This window comes from Trachemys scripta, chromosome 12, assembly GCF_013100865.1.
Source record: "Trachemys scripta elegans isolate TJP31775 chromosome 12, CAS_Tse_1.0, whole genome shotgun sequence".
Lineage (NCBI taxonomy): Eukaryota > Metazoa > Chordata > Testudines > Emydidae > Trachemys > Trachemys scripta.
The window spans coordinates 30678778-30698964 of NC_048309.1; the positions used below are offsets into that span (position 1 = coordinate 30678778).

The following is a 20187-nucleotide window of genomic DNA, read 5'->3' on the forward strand; positions in this document are numbered from 1 at the left end:
TGCTACAGTTTTAAAGAAATAGTACACACTCACTCATTCTATTCTTGGGGGAATGCTTAAACTTCCTTCCCCTCCATACAGGATGCCCCCACCCCCAGTCAGCCTGCTACTTCTCTTAGGCCAGGGGTTCTCAAACTGGGGGTCGGGACCCTTCAGGGGGTTGCGAGGTTATTACATGGGGGGTCGCGAGCTGTCAGCCTCCACCCTAAATCCCGTTTGGCCTTCAGCATTTATAATGGTGTTAAATATATTAAAAAGTCTTTTTAATTTATAAGTGGGGGAGGGTCGCACTCAGAGGCTTGCTATGTGAAAGGGGTCACCAATACAAAAGTTTGAGACCCACTTTCTTAGGCAGTCCTGCTCTATTTTATGAAGGGAATTTAATTGGAAATACTATATCTGACCAATGGATGGCGCCAGAAACCAGAATTTGGGCCAGGCTAGCTTGTCGGCATGTTGTTTTTCCAGCTATTTGTGGCATATTTACTGAGAATGAATAAGAATATATAAGTTGACTGTGCACTGTGTGAAGAAGTACTTCCCTTTGTTTTAAACCGGCTGCCTATTAATTTCATTGGGTGACTCCTGGTTCTTGTGTTATGTAAAGGAATAAATAACATTATTCACTTTCACTACACTGGTCAAGATTTTATCTACCTCTATCATATCTCCCCACCCCCTTAGCTGTCTTTTCCTAGCTGAAAAGTCCCAGTCTTTTTAATCTCTCGTCATTAGAATGTAAAGTAAGAACAAATAGGTGTGCAAGTCTCAAGTGTCTGTCTGATAATGCAGGACAGGATGGCACCTGCTCCTCCAAGATGGTGGGCACGTTAAAAAAAAAACTTAGGATAGTGTAACATCCTAGTCATTCCAATCCTATGCTATCCCAAATTTTTAAATGTGCCAACCACCTCAAAAAAACAAGTGCCATCCTTTCCTGCACCATCAGACACTGAAACCTGCACACCAGCTTGTCTTCCTTTTACCTTCATTTTCACAAGGATTTGAAATTTCTCCCTATAAAAGTAATTAGACAGTTATCTAGAACAAGAATGTTTACTATTTCACCAATTCTAAATTACTTTTAAACGAGTTATATTTGTTGGGTGTTGCATAACTGATTATAATGAAGGGCAGTTTGTTTAAGCATTCATGTGGGAGATGGATCCACACATAGGGATACACTATGCTAAAGATCTATATTCAAACTATTTTGTTGGGAAATGTCTATTGAAAATCCAATTCCTAGTCCTTCATCTTTGTTTAGCAGAAGCTATGAGATCCCTAAGAGTATGCTATTGTTAGAAACAGTGCTGAGAGCCTGAAGAAGAAATATTCCCTAATAGGGCTTCATACCACCAGTATGCAGTGACAAACAGTAAAAAAAATGTGTTAAGAATATAAAGGTAAAATCTTCAAAGCTGGTGTATTTTAATGGACTGCATCCAAATTAAAGCATCTAACATGCTTGGATCTAAGAGCAAGGAAGCCAATAGAGGAAGTGGCTAATCAGCATTCAAGGTCAAATCAAGTCTCACTGGCAGTGAGAAGAAATAGGTTTCCTACTCAATAAATACAGGAGATTTGGTCTTGGACATGTAAAGTTAGACAGTACTTTGGGACTAATCAATCTTCCACTCTAGCTTAAGCCCCTAACTATGCTACAAACTTAAGTTTGTAATTAGCTCCTAGCACAGTTGGATCCAAGTACAGGTTATGTACACATGCCACATAGTTAGAGGCTGTTACGACCTGAGACAGTTAACAACATTTCATTCCTGGTAGATGGTTGCCTTCCTATAACCAGTTCAACACACTTTCCTACAGCATGGACAGGATCCTATAATCATGTATGTGTAACCAATTTAACTGGCCTTCCTTCTTCACAACAGCCTACGTACTGTGACACCCCAGAACACACTACCATACATATCGGCAATACAATGCTGTGTGCATGTCCTGCTGGTAACTCTTTTCCTGGCTAAGCCTGCCTAGATTTTCCTAAAATGCATTGCTACAAACAGTAAGTGCTGACACATATGCACAGTTGAGATAACAAAAGCTGTTGTGTGGACAACCTATAATACTTATAACCAATTAAGGTAACCTAACTAACTGGATATAAAAATGATAGTAAAAAGCTGTAATGAAAATAAGGCCATATATATATAACATAGCTCTTTCCATTACTGCTGTGAAACCAGTGCTCTTGCCACCTCAGCTTGCTGTTGTCATTGGGTTACATACAATATTTCACAGCAATAATGCAAAGAGCTATGTTACATGCAAACACTGAATTTCATATGGAGTTTTAGATCCCCTTGGTTTACAATTCATTACTTTCATAAGAACATAAAAGCAGCCAGATTCAGGCTAGGTCTACACTACCCGCCTGAATCGGCGGGTAGAAATTGACCTCTCGGGGATCGATTTATTGCGTCCCGTCGGAACGTGACAATCGATCCCCGAATTGACGCTCTTACTCCACCAGCGGAGGTGGGAGTAAGCGCCGTCGATGGGAAGCTGCAGAGGTCGATTTTGCTGTCGTCCCTACAGCAGGGTAAGTCGGCTGCGATACGTCGAATTCGGCTATGCTATTCGCGTAGCTGAATCTGCGTATCTTAAATCGACCCCTCCCCCGTAGTGAAGACCTGCCCTGAGTCAGACCACTGGTTATTCCAGCCCAGTATCCTGTCTTCTGACAGTGGCAAATGCCCACTGCTTCAGAGGGAATGAAGACAACAGGTAATCACCACGTTATCCATCCAGTCACCCATTCCCAGCTTCTGGCAAACAGAGGCTATGTATACCTCAGAGCATGGTTTTGCATCCCTGCCCATCCGGGCTAATAGTTAATGATGGACCTATCCTCTATGAACGTATCTAAATCTTTTTTGAACTCTGTTATAGTCTTGGCCTTCACAACATCCTCTGGCAAAGAGTTCCATAGACTGTGCGTTGTGTGAATAAATACTTCCTTTTGTTTGCTTTAAACCTGTTGCCTATTAATTTCATTCGGTGACCCCTACTTCTTGTGTTTTGAAGGAGAGTAAATAACACTTTCTTATTTACTTTAGCCATACCAATCATGATAGAGGTATCACGTCTAACACCCAGTTTTGTGAGATCCCTTTGTAACTCTTCGCAATCTGCTTTGGACTTAACTATCTTGAGTAGTTTTGTATCATCTGCAAATTTTGCCACCTCACTGCTTATCCCTTTTTCCAGACCATTTATGAATATGTCGAACAGTACTGGTCTCAGTACAGACTCATGGAGGATACCACTATTTACCTCTCTCCATTGTGAAAACTGACCATTTATTCCTACCCTTTGTTCCCTATCTTTTAATTAGTTACGGATCCATGAGAGCATGATCCCTCTTATCCCATGACAGCTTACTTTGCTTAAGAGCCTTTGATGACAGATCTTTTCAAAGGCTTTCTGAAAATTTAAGTACACTATATCCATTGGATCACTTTTGTCCACATGCTTGTTGACCCCCTCAAAGAATTCTAGTAGATTGGTGAGGTATGATTTCCCTTTACAAAAACCATGTTGACTCTTTCCCAACAAATCGTGTTCATCTATGTGTCTAATAATTCTGTTCTTTACTATAGTTTCAACCAACTTGCATGGTACTGAAGTTAGGCTTACCAGCCTGTAATTGCTGGCATCGCTTCTGGAGCCTTTTTTAAAATTGGTATCACATTAACTATCCTCCAGTCATCTGGTACAGAGGCTGATTTAAGCGATACGTTTCATTGCACAGTTAGTAGTTCTGCAATTTCACATTTGAGTTCCTTCAGAACTCTTGGATGAATACCATTTGGCCCTGGTGGCTTATTACTGTTTATCAATTTGTTCTAAAACCTCCTTTAATGACACGTCAATCTGGGACAGTTCCTCAGATAAAAAGAATAGCTCATGTATAGGAATCTCCCTCACATCCTCAGCCATGAAGACCAATGAAAAGAATTCATTTAGTTTCTCCGCAATGCCCCTATCCCCCTTGAGTGCTACTTTAGCATCTCATTTGTCCAGTGGCCCTACTGGTTGTGTAGCAGACTCCTTGCTTCTGAAGTACTGAAAAAAATTTGCTGTTAGTTTTTGAGTCTGGCTAGCTGTTCTTCAAATCCTTTTTTTGGCCTTTCTAATTATATTTTTATACTTCACTTGCCAGAGCTTATGCTCCTTTCCATTTTCGTCAATAGGATTTAACTTCCACTTTTTAAAGGACACCTTTTTGCATCTAGCTGCTTCTTTTACTTTGTTTAGCCATGGTGGCACTTCTTTGATCCTCTTACTGTGTTTTTTTAATTTGGGGTATAAATTTAAATTGAGCCGCTGTTATGGTGTTTTTTAAAAGTTTCCATGCAGCTTGCAAGCATTTCACTCTCTTGGGACTGCACCTTTTTATTTCTGTTTAATTCATTTTTGTGTAGTTCCCCTTTCTGAAATTAAATGCTACTGTCGTGGGCTGCTGTGGCGTTCCACCTTTCCCCCCTTCCCCCACAGGCATGTTAAATTTAATTACATTATGGTCACTATTACCAAGCGGTTCAGCTATATTCACCTCTTGGACTAGAGCCTGTGCTCCACTTAGGACTAAATCAAGAATTGCCTCTCCTCTTGTGGGTTCCAGGACTAGATGCTCCAAGAAGCAGTCATTTAAGGTGTCGAGAAACTTTACCTCTGCATCCTGTCCTGAGGTGATATGTACCCAGTCAATATAGGTATAGCTGAAATCCCCCCATTATTATTGAGTTTTTTGTTTTTATAACCTCTCTAATCTCCCCGAACATTTCAGTAACTATCTCCATCCTGGTCAGGTGGTCAGTAATATATCCCTATTGCTATATTCTTATTATTGAAGCCTGGAATGACTATCCATGGAAATTCTATGATACAGTTTGGTTCATTTATGCTTTTTACTTCATTTGACTCTGCTTTCTTTCACATATAGTGCCACTCACCCACCAGCACAACCTATTCTGTCCTATTCACCGTATCCGAAAGTGTATGGGGCACATCAGAGAACAAATAGCTGGACCCCATGAGTGGTGGGTGAACCACTGGCTGGGGGATGCTAGCCCCCAGCCAGCCCTGCACCCCCACCTCCACCCAAGGACCTGTCCCCCTTCCCCTGCCATAGTCCCCCCAGCCCCGGAGCACTGGGCAGGTGGCGCATGGCCCCCCTGACCCTCTAGCACAGGGCGTGCGGGTGACACCTGCCCCCCCCCAGCACAGGGCAGGCATGCAGCATGCAGCCCTTCCTCCCCTCACCCCCAGCCCCATAGCACAGGGTGGGTGGGTGGCCCTCCGGCCCCTGAGCACAGGGCGGGCAGCCCCAGCACCTCCAGCATTGAAGTGGGGGGGGCACCCTGGGCAGAGCCAGGGGGAGCACCCCCCAGCAGATTAGAAACTCAGCACCTGTGTGCCTTATCCTCCTCCCCTCTGCAGTGCTCTGCCAAAGATTTCTAGGGATAGCAGCCTTATTTCTTCCTCCACAGCAGGACACTTTTTCACACTGCTCTGCAATGAGGTGCTGGTTTGTCCATCCTGAGAGGGCTGCACTATGGACACTGCCCCAGTCCAGCAGCCTGAGTGGGGTGGAGAGACAGAGCAGTTCATTAGAAGCAGCAGGGAACGCGGGCACCTGCCCCCTTCTCTTCAAACTGTTCTGAACCTCACTGCTGTGTTCCACTGCAGCCTCACTCAGGGACTGCTATTCCCTGGAACGTGTGGGACTAGAGGAAGATAAGTGAGGTGTAGTTCCTTGGTTGAACCCTCTGGGCAATCCAGTAGAATGCAATGCTAGCCTTGCCCTTTAGGGCTTGAGTCTAGTACCAGAAGTACCCATCCAAATCCATCCTTCTCTTTGACATCAAGCAAAGGGTCTGGCCTGATGCTGACCCCATGTCTGGGGACCTGGTGCCACCATCTGCCCTCCCACCCCTCTTAGCTGGCTGCATCAGTGCCCCATGGAACTACATTCAAGGGCTTTTCCTGTAGAACAGAAGTCCCTCCCAGGCTCTGGCCCAGGATCTGTATGTGCAGCTCCCTCCAATCTAATGTCTCCCCCAGGCTGCTGCTGCCCCAGGCCTGTGAAGGGGCCATCTCTCCTTGGAATCGTCCCCTAGCCATTCAAGCAAGGAATGGGTAAAAACCTGCAGTGTGACTATGGAAGAAGACAGGCCCTAACTTGGAAAAGGGGCTGGGGCTGCCGGTAATGGATAGCGCCTGCTAGCTGCGGGGGGCTCTGGCGGGAGCAGGAAAGGATGAGGCGGCAACATTCCCAGAGAGCGCTCATTTCAGGAACCCTGGAGCCAATGCCAAGGGCCAAGTGAAGTGCTAAAGAATGGGAAGGGGAGGGCAGGAGCAGCAGCTGGCTCCTTAGGGTGAGGGGCTGACCGGCTCACTGGGGAGGTGGCACAACTGACTCTCTGGGATAAGTATGTGTAGTAGTTGGAGAGTCACAGGCGCACAGTTTCTAGGGCAGTTCTGTCCCACCCAGGTAGCTGTCACATGGGCTCCAGTGGCTCCAGCCACTGAGCACTGTTTCATAGGAGCACTATAGCCCAATGATCTGTACAGTGGTCAGTCCTGTGGCTGCCCTGCCTCTGCCCAGCTCCAAACCTCACTGGGCTAGTGTGCGCCTTGACTCCATGCCAGAAATTGACCAGCAGAGCTATTCCAAACTAACTACTCCCACGTAGCTATGCCAGAATTGAGCTATTCCAGAGGAACTTCTGCAGGTGGCCTCTCTGTTTCAGGTGGAAAGTGACTTTACTCCAGTCATTTTTAATTCAGACTAGTGTCCACATTGGGATCTATCCCAGACTAGCTACAGCCAGCTAGTTGTTCTGGGATAGCTATAGCAGAGCAGTTATTTTAGATTAGCTATGCTGGTTAATTTCCCTGTGTAGGCGTGCCCTAATTGTCCAAACCTTTTCCTTATTGTCCAGAAATAGCACCAGGTTTGTTACCAGGAAGCCAAGATGCATTGCTAAAGAACTCTGCAGGCAGCAGGATCCCAAAACAATTTACAGATTCTTTCCCTCTCAAACGTATCAATAATTCCATCAGCCTCCCAGTTCACCAGCTATGCAGTGTGGGTGTCAGGTTCAACTTCTCCCTTTCTACATCCCTGCTGTCAGTAAACCCTGCTGTTTGGTTTTCTTGCCCAAAATCTGTCCATCCCTTTCAATCCCTATTGCTGTAACCTTGCTCCATGCCTCAATCTGCTCCTGCCGCAAGTTTTCATCATAGAATGTTTGGTTTGTGTTTCTCGGATTTACAGGATTTAGGTGGGAAGCCTATGACAGATACAGAGGCAGCAGTGGTAGTGACCCAAGCAGTGGAAGACACAATGAAGATGACTGGATGTGGAAGCTGTGATATGTACATGATCCTGGAGGGAGTACCTGAAAAGAGTACTGCATGAAGTGCCACCTGATAGAGCTGGTGGAAGAAAAGATCTGAGGATTGGTGATGCTGGTGGAAACTCTGGTTGAGTTTAGAAGGGGGTTCGAGCAGATGATGGAACAAAGACATGAGGAGGCTGAAGGGAAAAGCTCAGACTTACAGATGGAAGCAGGACCAAAGAACTCTGAGGGGAGACTGCTGGGTGAGAAAAGTGGACAGTGGAAGCATGTGACTAAGAGAACCAGGCAGAGGAAAAGACAGGCTAGTGAAGGAGAAATATAGCTCAGGAACAGGTTTGCGGAGTTGGAAAATGAAGAAGGGGCACAGCAGGTGGTCGCTGAAGGTGAGAGGGCAAGGAAGAAGAGAAGAGCAGCTAGTCCTATAGGAAGAGGAGAATAGTCAATGGAGATAACAACACCAAATATGAGCCCCGGGAGGATACTGGATGAGTTGCGGAGGATTGCAAGGGGGAATAGGAATCTAGAGGACTTGCAGCCAGAGGAAACAGGGGATAGACCGGAGAATCGCACCATCACCAGGAAAAGACAGGTCTACGTGATTGGGGACTCCTTACTGAGAAGAATAGAAAGGTCTGTAACCAGAGCTGATCTAGAGAACAGAAAGCTGTGCTGACTGCCGGGTGCTAAGATACGGGATGTGGACCTGAGGCTAAAGAGGATCATAACGGGAGCGGGAAAGAATCCACTGATTGTTCTTCATGTAGGAACAAATGATACGGCTAGATTCTCACTGAAACATACAAAGAGAGACTATGCCAGGCTAGGGAAGACGCTTAAGGAAATCGAGGCTCAGGTGATCTTCAGTGGGATTCTGCCTGTTCCTAGAGAAGAGCAACAAAGGTATGACAAGATTATGATGATCAATAGATGGCTTAGGCAGTGGTGCTATAAGGAGGGCTTTGGGATGTATGGCCATTGGGAGGCATTCATGGACAAAAGACTGTTCTCTCGGGATGGACTTCACCTGAGTAGGGAGGGAAATAGACTTCTAGGATGGAAGCTGGCACAACTGATTAAGAGAGCTTTACACTAGGAATTGGGGGGAGATGTCCAGGTAATCTCCACGCTGGATTTTAACATTGAGAGGGAAGAAAACAGAGTAAGCCGTGGGTAGGAGAATGGACATAAAGAGGAAGGGTAGTGTAGATACCAGTCTAATAGGTGATACTGGCAGTAGAATGTCTGAGCCTAATCAGGTAAAGAATGTGAGCGAAGCCAAACAGCAAAAATTAAGATATTTGTACACCAATGCGAGGAGCCTAGGTAACAAAATGGAGGAACTAGAGTTACTGGTGCAGGAAGTAAAACCAGATATTATAGGGATAACAGAAACATTGTGGAATAGTAGTCATGACTGGAGTACAAATAGTAAAAGGATCTAAAGCCATATAAATAAGAAGAAAACAAAGAAAGAAGTGGGACCACTGAACACTGAGGATGGAGGGAGGTTAAGGATAATCTAGGCATGGCCCAATATCTAAACAAATACTTTGCCTCAGTCTTTAATGAGGCTAATGAGGACCTTAGGGATAATAGTAGGATGACAAATGAGAATGAGGATATGCAGGTAGATATTACCACATTCAAGGTAGAAGCCAAACTCTAACATCTTAATGGGACTAAATCGGGGGCCCAGATAATCTTCATCCAAGAATATTAAAGGAACTAGCACATGAAATTGCAAGCCCATTAGCAAGAATTTTTAATGAATCTGTAAACTCAGGGAGTGTACTCTATGACTGGAGAATTGCTAACATAGTTCCTATTTTTAAGAAAGGAAAAAAAAGTGATCCGGGTAACTACAGGCCTGTTAACTTGACATCTGTAGTATGCAAGGCCTTGGAAAAAATTTTGAAGGAGAAAGTAGTTAAGGACATTGAGGTCAATGGTACTTGGGACAAAATACAACATGGTTTTACAAAAGGTAGATCATGCCAAACCAACCTGATCTCCTTCTTTGAGCAGGTAACAGATTTTTTTTGATAAAGGAAACGCAGTGGTTCTAATTTACCTTGATTTCAGTAAGGTATTTGATACGGTTCCACATGGGGAATTATTAGCTAAACTGGAAAAGCTGGGGATTAATATGAAAATTGAAAGGTGGATAAGGAACTGGTTAAAGGGGAGACGACAGTGGGTCATACTGAAAGGTGAACTGTCAGGTTGGAGGGAGGTTACTAGTGGAGTTCCTCAGGGATCGGTTTTGGGACAAATCTTATTTAATCTTTTTATTACTGACCTTGGCACAAAAAGTGGGAACGTGCTAATAAAGTTTGCGGATGACACAAAGCTGGGAGGTATTGCCAATACAGAGAAGGACCAGGATATCATACAGGAAGATCTGGATGACCTCATAAACTGGAGTAATAGCAATAGGATGAAATTTAATAGTGAAAAGTGCAAGGTCATGCATTTAGGGATTAATAACAAGAATTTTTGTTATAAGCTGGGGTCGCATCAGTTGGAAGTAACATAGGAGGAGAAGGACCTCGAAGTATTAGTTGATTACAGGATGACTATGAGCCGCCAATGTGATATGGCCATGAAAAAAGCTAACGCAGTCTTGGGATGCATCAGGCGAGGTATTTCCAGTAGAGATAAGAAGGTGTTAGTACCATTATACAAGGCACTGGTGAGACCTCATCTGGAATACTATGTGCAGTTCGGGTCTCCCATGTTTAAGAAGAATGAATTCAAACCGGAACAGGTACAGAGAAGGGCTACTAGGATGATCCGAGGAATGGAAAACCTGTCTTATGAAAGGAGACTCAAAGAGCTTGGCTTGTTTAGCCTAACCAAAAGAAGGCTGAGGGGAGATATGATTGCTCTCTATAAATATATCAGAAGAATACCAGGGAGGGAGAGGAATTATTAAAGCTCAGTACCAATGTGGACACAAGAACAAATGGATATAAACTGACCATCAGGAAGTTTAGACTTGAAATTAGATGAAAGTTTCTGACCATCAGAGGAGTGAAGTTCTGGAACAGCCTTCTGAGAGGAGCAGTGGGGGCAAAAGACATATCTGGCTTCAAGACTAAGCTTGATAAGTTTATGGGGGGTGATGGTATGATGGGATAGCCTAATTTTGGCAATTAATTGATCTTTGACTATTAGCAGTAAATATGCCCAATGGCCTGTGATGGGATGTTATGAGCATGTGGGCAAGACTCATCAGCCAGATACCTAGGAAAGAATTCTCTGTAGTAACTCAGATCCCACCCCACCTAACATAGAATCTAACATAGAATCATAAGCGAATGTGGGCAAGACTCCCCAGCCTGACCCCAAATATGGCGATCAGCTAAACCTTGAGCATATTATGGGATGTTATGATTCTATAACTTTGCTCCATGCCTCAGTCTGCTCCTGCCTCAAGTGTTGCAACATCCTCCTTGATTCTTTCATCCCCAGGTCCAACATCACTATCTCAGATGCTAAGAGCTACTCAGACCTCCCCACCCTCCTGAGAGGGTTCATGGCTATGAATCCTAAATCGATACAGGCACTTCCCTCTGATTAGGCACCTAACTCCCTTTGAGGGGCAGGGCTTTGGCATTTCCTATTGTCTTGTTTAGGTGGCTCTCTGCTCAGCTTGCTGGCTTTTGTGAATCCAGTTCTTAGATGCCTAAGGTCTTGTCTACACTATACAGTTTTGTCAACAAAAGGCAGCTTTCATCGACAGAACAGTGGAGGTGTACACACTGCAATGCTCCTCCTGCCGATTTAAGTCTCCTGCTACACATGCATCTGACGAAGTGGGTATTCACCCACGAAAGCTTATGCTCCACTACATCTGTTAGTCTTTAAGGTGCCACAGGACTCTTTGTTGCTTTTTACAGATCCAGACTAACACAGCTACCTCTCTGATACTGCTACATTGTGATGGTGTGTACCTACCCCACATCAGCCCCGAAAGGGTTAACTGAGAGAGGAAGGGCTGCTAACTGACTCCAGCCACTGGACTGCGCTGCCCCGAAAGAAAAGGCTGCTTACTGACTCCAAATCCCAGTGTGCCTTGCTTTCACACTGCTGGGTGGGAGAGAGGATTCCAGTATTTGAAACCCATGTAATCTGCATTGCACACTTACATTCCTCATCAATTATAGCTGATTTATAGTATTGTCTACACAAAGAAATTTAAAACAGTTCCTACTGTGACTAACATCAGTTAAGCTCCTTCTGAGTCGGTATCGTTGGGAGCTCCAGTATACACAGGCTAGTAGGTGCTCTCCTGGCAACAAAATAAAACCACCTCCAATGAGAGGTGGTAGCTTTGTTGCTGGGAGCGTATCTCCCGCCGACTAAGCGCTATCCACACTGGCGCTTTTTGTCATTATAACTTTTGTCCTTTGGGGGGTGTTTTTTCACATCCCTGAGCGACAAAAGTTTTAACGGTGAAAGTGCGGTATAGACATGGCCTATGTCATCTAACTTTGCTCAGAATAGGTCTGAGCACTTGTAGAGGTATTAAGGAAGGATTTTTAATATACCCACCTCAATCTGTTTGGGAAACCATAGGTACTTTGCCAGAAGTGTAGCAATTTTAACCATCAGACCTACTGTTATGCTCCATTAATATGTGACTGAACCCACTGTGAGAGGGAACGAGAGTTGTCCTCTACCTGCTTTGCTCAGAAGGGACTGTGCAAACTACAGTATTCTGCATGGAATTAGATTATGCCATATGTAATAGTTAAAGCTAAGCTTTTGTCATGGTTATTTTTAGTAAAAATCATGGACCAGTCCCAGGCAATAAACAAAAAGACTGGTATTGTTGAAAGGTCCATTCCACTGAGTATGCCACAGGGGCGAAACTGTTGACCACGCTCTTTGTCCCTGAGCTTTAACCAGTCTGTTCAGACTCCATGGGACGCTGTAAAGCTAAGCACTGAGACCTTAAACTTGAGCTGCCATTGTACGGGAAGCCAGTGCAGAGGATGGGTGCTGTGCTCCCAGTGGCCTGTGTCGCTGAGGTGACGCACTGCAGCGCTCTCCCCTAGCCATCCTTCCCTTGTTGCCCCAGGTTCCTGCCCAGGTGCAGAGGTAGAGAGGCACAAAGGCCTGAAGAACCGAGCCAGGCCAAGGTGGGCTGTGATGGGCCAGGGGCTCGGAGCCAGGCGGGGATAGCGCCGCCCGGCCGCGATTAGGGTGACCAGATAGCAACTGTGAAAAAACAGGACGGGAGTGGGGGGTAATAGGCTCCTAGATAAGAAAAAGTCACAAAAAATAGGCCTGTCCCTTTAAAAACGGGACAGGCGGTCATCCTAGCCGCGATGGGCTGGGGGCTCAGTGTCTGCTCCGCAGCCAGGACCAGGTTCCAGGGAGTCTTTCCTGCCAGCGCCGCAGCGAGCTGGGGCGGGGGGAACCCAGAGCCCACCCGGGCCCCGTAGCGGCACTGGCCCTGCTAGGCCGTGACCCCAGCTCGGCCCTGCCCTGGGCAGGGAGCCAGCCCCCGGGGGATCGAGGGAAGAGGAGCCGCTGCCCACACAGCCCCGCCCTCCGGTTCGCAGCGCGATTTCCCTTTTCCCTCCGCGCCGCCGCCATCTTGTTTGTAGTTCTGAGACCTGCCACGGCTCTGCGCACGTGCGGGAGCCCGGAGCGCTTTGCCGTGCAGTGCGCAGGCGCGCTCAGCACTCACACATGCTGTTGCCAGCGCCGGAGCTGCCTCTTCCCCTGCGAGCCGGGTAAGAGCCGGGCGGGGCTCTCTCGCGGGCCCGGGCGCAGAGCGCCCCCTTCCCAGATACTGGGCGGGCGGCACCGCCGGTCTCCGCAGCTCGGGCGGGGTGGGCGCTGCGGGCTCTGGGCTCTCCCCGCCCGCTGTGCAGCAGGGTCCGCGCCGGGCGAGCGCCCCGGCGCCTTGCAGCCCGTGCCTGCGCTGGGGTGGTCCCGGCGGCGGGGTGTCCGTGGCAGGCGCTCCCCGGGCACCGAGGGCGGGACGGTCCCTTCCCTAGGCGGCGCGAGGCCGAAGGGCAGGACGCGATTCAGGAGAAAGGGAGGAACGAATGGGGAACTTCCCATGGGAGTCCTGGGGGCTCCCTGGGCGCAGCCAGGCAGGGGCACCCGAGCAAGCGGCGGGGATGGGCGGTAGCTCTCCACCCTGTCTATAGTTTCAGGGCCAGTCTGCGCTGGGAGCTCACGTTGGTATAGTTGTGTCGCAGGCGTGTGAGGGAGGTAATCTATCGCCCAGACCGTCCGCGTAGACAGCGTTGGTCCACAGAATAATTCTTCACCTCTCGGGGAAGTGGGTACCTATGCTGTAGGGAGAACCGCTTCCTTTGGCATAGCGTTTACACTGAGGCTGTGTCTACACTAGGGACCTTACAGCAGTGACTGCGCCGCTGTAAGGTCTCCTGCGTAGCTGCTCTATGCTGATGGGAGTGAGCGCTCCAGCTGGCATAATTAAACCACCCCCAAAGAGTGGTAGTAGCTATGTCGGTGAGACAGCGTCTCCCTCTGACATAGCAGTGTCCACTCCAGTGCTTTTGTCTGTGAAGCTTATGTCGGTCAGGGGAGTGTTTTTTCACACCCTGACCAACAAAAGTGCTAGTGTAAACGAAGCCTTTAACCTACAGTGGTGGTGCTGCTGCTGTAGTATTTTAACTATAGACCAGGAGTAGGCAACATATGGCACATGTGCCAAAGGCGGCATGCGAGCTGATTTTCAGCGGCACTCACACTGCCCGGGTCCTGGCCACCAGTCTGGGGCAGCTCTGCATTTTAATTTTAAATTAAGCTTCTTAAACATTTTAAAAATCTTATTTACTTTACATACAACAATAGTTTAGTTATATATTATAAACTTATTGAAAGAGACCTTCTCAAAAAGTTAAAATGTATTACTGGCACGCAAAACCTTAAATTAGAGTGAATAAATGAGGACTCAGCACACCACTTCTGAAAGATGGCCAACCCCTGCTATAGACATACCCTCATACCTTAACAAAAGTTATCTCATGGTCAGGCAAATGGATTGTAATACGGGCTGCTGGTGAATTTCTTCAGACCTCTTAATGGTGCTAGTTGACTTTTTGGCAATTTTTTTTCCAATTAACTCCAGCTCCCAAAAGATCTAAGGTTTCAAACTTCTGGTATTCCAGTTCTCTGGCCTTCATCTCCATCAACACTGATCCTGGGATTTTCAAATGTGAGCAGAAAATCTCCATTAGAAATGGATTAAGTTGTAATAGGGTCCTTTTATCCCTGCTTGAGTTGTAAATAATGCGTTCAGATAAAAATCGTAAGACCCCACTCCTAGAGGGGAATAGCTTGTAAATTTGGTAATCTGATACTGGAAATGTTGGCTTCTGCACATCACCTGTGTTAAGTAACTGGATACTTGCAGAAAGGATTCTTTCCCAGTTTTCTAGCTTCAATGCAGTGCAGGAAACTGCTAATTCCTCTTTGAAGGAGTGATATTTAACCTGGGCTGCCAGAAATCTCCCAAACTGGGACTGATAGGGGGGAAAAAAAGGGAAGGGAGAAGACAGTCGAGAAGTGAGGTCCAGGGCCCAAATGTCTGAGAAGTTCAGTCTCATCTCTGGCTTCTTGTATTGGGGAGGGTGCTCCAGTTCCTACCAGGATGTTATGCCTGATCCTGGGCTTCATGTTGTGTAAAGCCTCTGCCTACCTCTCCTTGCTGAAAAGGAGAGAAGCCAGATGTCTTCTCCATGTTAGCCAGATCTGATTGTTTAGGGCGGGCTGATTTTTTTTTTTTTTTTTTTACTACACCTTCCCCATCTTCTGTTTTTTGGGGTGTGCTCCAGTGCTTGCATCTGTTGCTACTCAAGGTTTTCCCAAGTAGCAGAATGAAATTGACATGACAGAACACTGAGCGGTAATGCAACTGTCACATTAGTTTCACTCTGCTGCTGCTGGGGAATAAGCATTGGCACTGTCTGTCAGCAAACTTAGCACAGCCTTGGTGTCTCATTCCAAAGGGTTTCTTTGCAAACAGAAGGGCTAGAAACATGAAAGGGTAGGTTTGCCTGAATTATGTTTTTAGCTCCTCCCCTAAGTGGTTTTCATGCCATGTTTTTAGTAAATAATCTCTATATTCCCATTTTTAAAAGTATATTTTAAGGCTGTGTTCTCCATCTAGTTTACAGATGGATATGATTTATTCATTGAAATCATCCATGGGAGGCTATTGTTATGGAAGCCTTCATGATGCTGGGGAAAACTACAGCACAGATAAACCTTAGTCACTGATATATTGATTTTTTTTCTTGATCTCTCTGACTTCATTGAAGGTCAGCTGCAAATTTAAAAAAAATCAAATGGCTTTAAAATATTGTGCTGAGAGCCTCTGATGTGCTGAATAGGAAGGAATTCAGCACATCAGGAGTATGCAAAATCTGTCTAAATGTAATAATTTTTGGGAGATGAAAACAAGCTGTTCCTTAAATCAGTGAGGTTTTGTCTAGTTGTGAGTGGAGAGAGGAGTTGGTTGTGACAATTTTTTCCTCATTTGCAACTTCATTTGGCTCTGTGTCTACATTTACCTGATATTAATGTAAGGCAGAATGAGTTATTCAAAAATATGGTGGTTGTTAAATTAAGTGCTTCTGGGACCATATTAAACATTCTCATAAAATTATGTGCTGTAAGAGCCCAACTGTTTGGACCAGACAACCCCATGTGCAACACTGTCACTTCTAAGGAAGGTTGCAAGCATTCAGTTACATGAATAATAAAGACGGTCTGACAGTTGGTCTTGTGGCACAGGTTGGGAAGTTGCATTGCCATGGAAGAGACTTAGGTTCTACTGCTTGGTCCAATATCTCCCCACTCAAGTTAGCAGCAGGTCTGAGAGCACAGTATTATTAGGCCTTGTTGAGGAGGGAGCCCAAAGGCTGTAGGAGAGTGACCCATTTTACTGTGGACTAGAAGGAGTTTGAGAGGGTGTGACTGAATGCACCCTGTATTCACCCAGTGGCCAACACATTTCTGTAATATACTTTGCACAAAGTATACCTTGTAAGGTATCATTGGAAAACTCATAATTCACTGGTCAATAATATCATGGTGAAATGTGTTTGGGATCATTCTATGTAAAGTTATGAATTATATCTAAAGTGGTGTTGGTAGGGCATGTTTAAACTCATGAAGCAACAATTCGGCAAAACAGGCCAAGCAGGTCTTAAAGGGATTTGTGTTTACCTCAAATTTACATATAAACAGTAAACAGAGTCCTCAGAGAATGAAAGGGGAAAGGCAGAGGACAAAGAAAGTGTGCATTTTGGCAAACAGGAATGTGAAAAAATAGCCTGAGACTCTTCACCAGGAGATTTCATGCCAGCTGGCCCGCAGCTGGAAAGAACTTTTACCTAGAAATAACTCTCAAGAGCTTGCATTTCAAAGGGGGAAATGAGATATAAAGGTGAGGGGCAAACACCCCAAAAGACCCCCTCCCCCCCGCATCTAAGAAGACAAAAAAAAAAACTGTTGGACTTTGGGGGAGGGGTCCTGACCAAAAAGGCTGGTCAGTAATGCTGACAGGCGCATATGGGTAAGAACTTTGCCTTAAATCAAGCCTAGTTTGTTAAGTTTTAGCATCAGAAAGCATTTGGGTTTTTTGTAACCATTTCTAACTGTAATACCTGCACTTAAATGCATTTAAAATCCTATTTTCTTTTGTTAATAAACTTGTTTTCTTGTTTAATCAAATCCAGTGTGTTTATAAGTTAAACTGTTTGGGTAACTCCATTTAAGGTGGTAAGCTGTTGTGTATTGTGCCCTTAGAGGGACAATGGACCTCATGTATCTGGGCTGTCCAGGAGAGAGCTGGACATACATGTTTTGGGGGGAAATTTGGAATTGGGCGTGTGTTGGGAAAATAGTAACCAAGGCTGATGGGAGCCAGGATGTGGCTGGTGTTTGCTGGCAGGCTGCAGAAATCAGGGGTTCTGGATCCTGGCTGTGGCTGCACACAGATATTTGGGGAGTGATTTATATGTTGGCAGGCTGCTTGTGAGCAACTTGGGGGAGAGCTACAAAAGCAAAGCATTGTAAGGCACCCAGGTTGCAGGGCAGGTGGTTACACAGCACCTCACTGGTGTGGATTGTACCTTGGAAGGTCTGCAGGGAGGGTGGGAAATCATGTTTGGGAAGCACAGTTGGGTTGCAGTGCGGTGTGAGAGGATGGGAGATTATACTGGGGGAAACTTACCATGGTGTGAGAATTGGCAGTTCCCCCTGCCATCCTTTTGATCTTTGTCTGCCCTTTAGAGACATCCAGCACCCTCTCCCTCACTGAGTTAGGAGTTAAAGGCCCCACTGCCTCGGTGCTCTGTCTGCCCTCCTCCCTATTGGAGTCTGGTGTCCTCCAAACCCAAGAGAGTGCAAATTGTGCAACAGCATGTTTTTGTTTTGTTTTGTCCTAATGTGCACAGCTCATGAGGAGAGACTGATGGGTGATAAAGTACTGGGTTTAGCACACAGATAATTGTGAACTTGATTGTTTCTAGGGCAGGCACAGTAGGGAGTGGTGGCAGAGACTATGGGAGTGTGACTGAGCAAACAGCTGAAATGGGATTTCAATAGAATAAAAAGTGGGATTTCAATAGAGTCATTGGGAGGCTCTCTCCAGAAAACTTGAGCTTTTCTGGTGAACTAGGTTATGGGTTACACTGTACAGGGTTGGGAAGCTGGAGGAAGCTCTAGACTGGGAACAAAATAAGTGTTCATCCTTAAAACTTGCCTATGAGCAGTAACAGAGGCACTGGAGCTGTCTGTCTGCAGACTCAAGCAGGTGACATTACATCAGTTACACTTGGTTCACATTTAGAAGGCTATCTTTGCAACCATAAGAGCTGGGAAAGTTTAAATGCCGCTGACACTGACAGCTTAGGTCTCCACATTTGTCACACAGCCCTATTTGTATTCCTCATGGAACTTTGCATGTAAGCTGAGATCATTTTTCATTATTAACAAAAGCTGTTTGATTCATGTTTTTTATTCACAGGTCACCTTTAAAACTCCTCCAGTGGCGCTCTAAATAGCTCATATTTAATGTTAGTCATCTTTTTAGATGGAAAACATACCTGTACATTTGAATTTAAAGGGGCTGTGTCAAATAGGTCCCATAATTAGTTTTTTTTAAAGTAGAACTGAATATTAGAATTTTTCACAAAATTATTTTAAAAAGAGACAGGTTGGATTCATTTTGGATTTAAACATTCCCCCATTATATCTTCAAGCAAAACATTGCAGCTATGTGGTAGTGCATGAGAATCAGAAAATTAAATTGACTACACCTAAAATATAATACATCTGTTTTAATTGCACTAAGTGCAAAAAGTACACAATAAAATTGATTAAAAGTAGATGGTTAACATTTTCAGCTTTAATAACCAACACTGTGAATTTTCAGTTTTAGTTATCCAGTGTCCCTTTAAATAATAGCTGTCTCCTAGATTATCACGGTCTCTTTTTAAAACAGTAAAAGCTGAGTATTTAGTGAGGTCTATTTCTATAGCTTTATTCAGTGCTGACATTGTAACCTTCCATAACCAGAGTTTACACTGCTGCCAGATTATGTTGAGAACAACATATTTTGGAGAATATGCTTGTACTGTGTATGCTATACCTGGGATTGGGGATTAGCTCTGGATGTATTAGGGCTGTCTGTAGAACAGCTGTCTTGGCCCAGCATAATTGTTGTAGTGAAGGAGGAAGGTAAGATGTTTTATCCTGCTGCTGTTCTAACTGCATTATTGAACACTCCAATAATGGAGGCCTTGGTTCATCTTGATGACTCTGTTTTTAACTTGGCAGCTGGAATGCTATCCAGAGATGTTTGCTGTAGTTAGATAAGCAAATGGAAACCTGTACAATGTTCTCAATAAATGACTGGTCCTTGGGCTCCAGTTTTGGATTATTCAAGCTCTACAGACAAAGGCTCTCACTGGAGAAACCCACATAAATGACTCGTACTGAAATTTTATACTTTGTGGTAGCAGAACTAGTTTGGTTTTTGAATATAAATATTGGTGTCTCATCATCACACTTTAACTGACATTGATAATATTGCCTCAGCATCAGTACTGAAATAATACCAAAGAGCTTTATTCTAAGACTGAATGTGATCACATAGGGCTGAGACTAGTTTCGGGAGAAGGATGTTATTGTGTCCCACTCCAAATGAGATATCAGAGTATTTGGGGCAGTTGTCAGACATTGAGTGAGGACAATGTAATTTGGGCCTGATGCAGGTATTATTGGGTGAAATTCTCTGATCTGTGCATGCTATTCCGGACACCAGTGTAGATGGTCATAATGGTCCCCACAAGCCTTAAAATCGGAGTTTAAAAAAGTAGTTGGAACTTTAATAATAGTGAGGTACAATTGATCATTCATAATGTACCTTCAATATACAGTTTGACTTCAGTGATTGATATAGCACCATTTGAAGCAATTGTCAAGTATATTCTGAGTCAGACAGAAATAGGAAACTTTTGTCATCTGGCACTCATCCTGACACTTTGGAAGTGCTGTTCTGTGTTTACACTGGGATTCTGTAGATTGCAGACTTATGTTCCTTAGCTTAGGTGTTATCATTAGACAGCTAAGATTGCCTATAAATACGGTGTTTAATTTTTCAGTAACCTGATTGTACACATGTATACATCCAGACTGAGGATGCTTCTTCACAATAATTAAACAGATTCAAAATATGAAATTTAGCGGGGTCTGATCCAAGGCATAGACTTCTAACTGTTCTCAGGCAAGTGCCATG

At 44.9% G+C, this 20187-nt stretch overlaps 1 protein-coding gene across 2 annotated transcripts in view; it reads left to right on the plus strand.

The window, feature by feature from the left end:
* Positions 1–13046: 13046 nt before the first annotated feature.
* The window catches only part of NDRG3 (NDRG family member 3), a 110946-nt gene continuing 103805 nt past the window's right edge, over positions 13047–20187 (plus strand). For both annotated transcript variants that reach the window (XM_034787102.1, XM_034787103.1), the window contains exon 1: positions 13047–13135. In XM_034787102.1, coding sequence (XP_034642993.1) covers positions 13092–13135 — 44 coding nt within the window. In that variant the 5' untranslated portion in view covers positions 13047–13091. The remainder of the gene's footprint in view (positions 13136–20187) is intronic.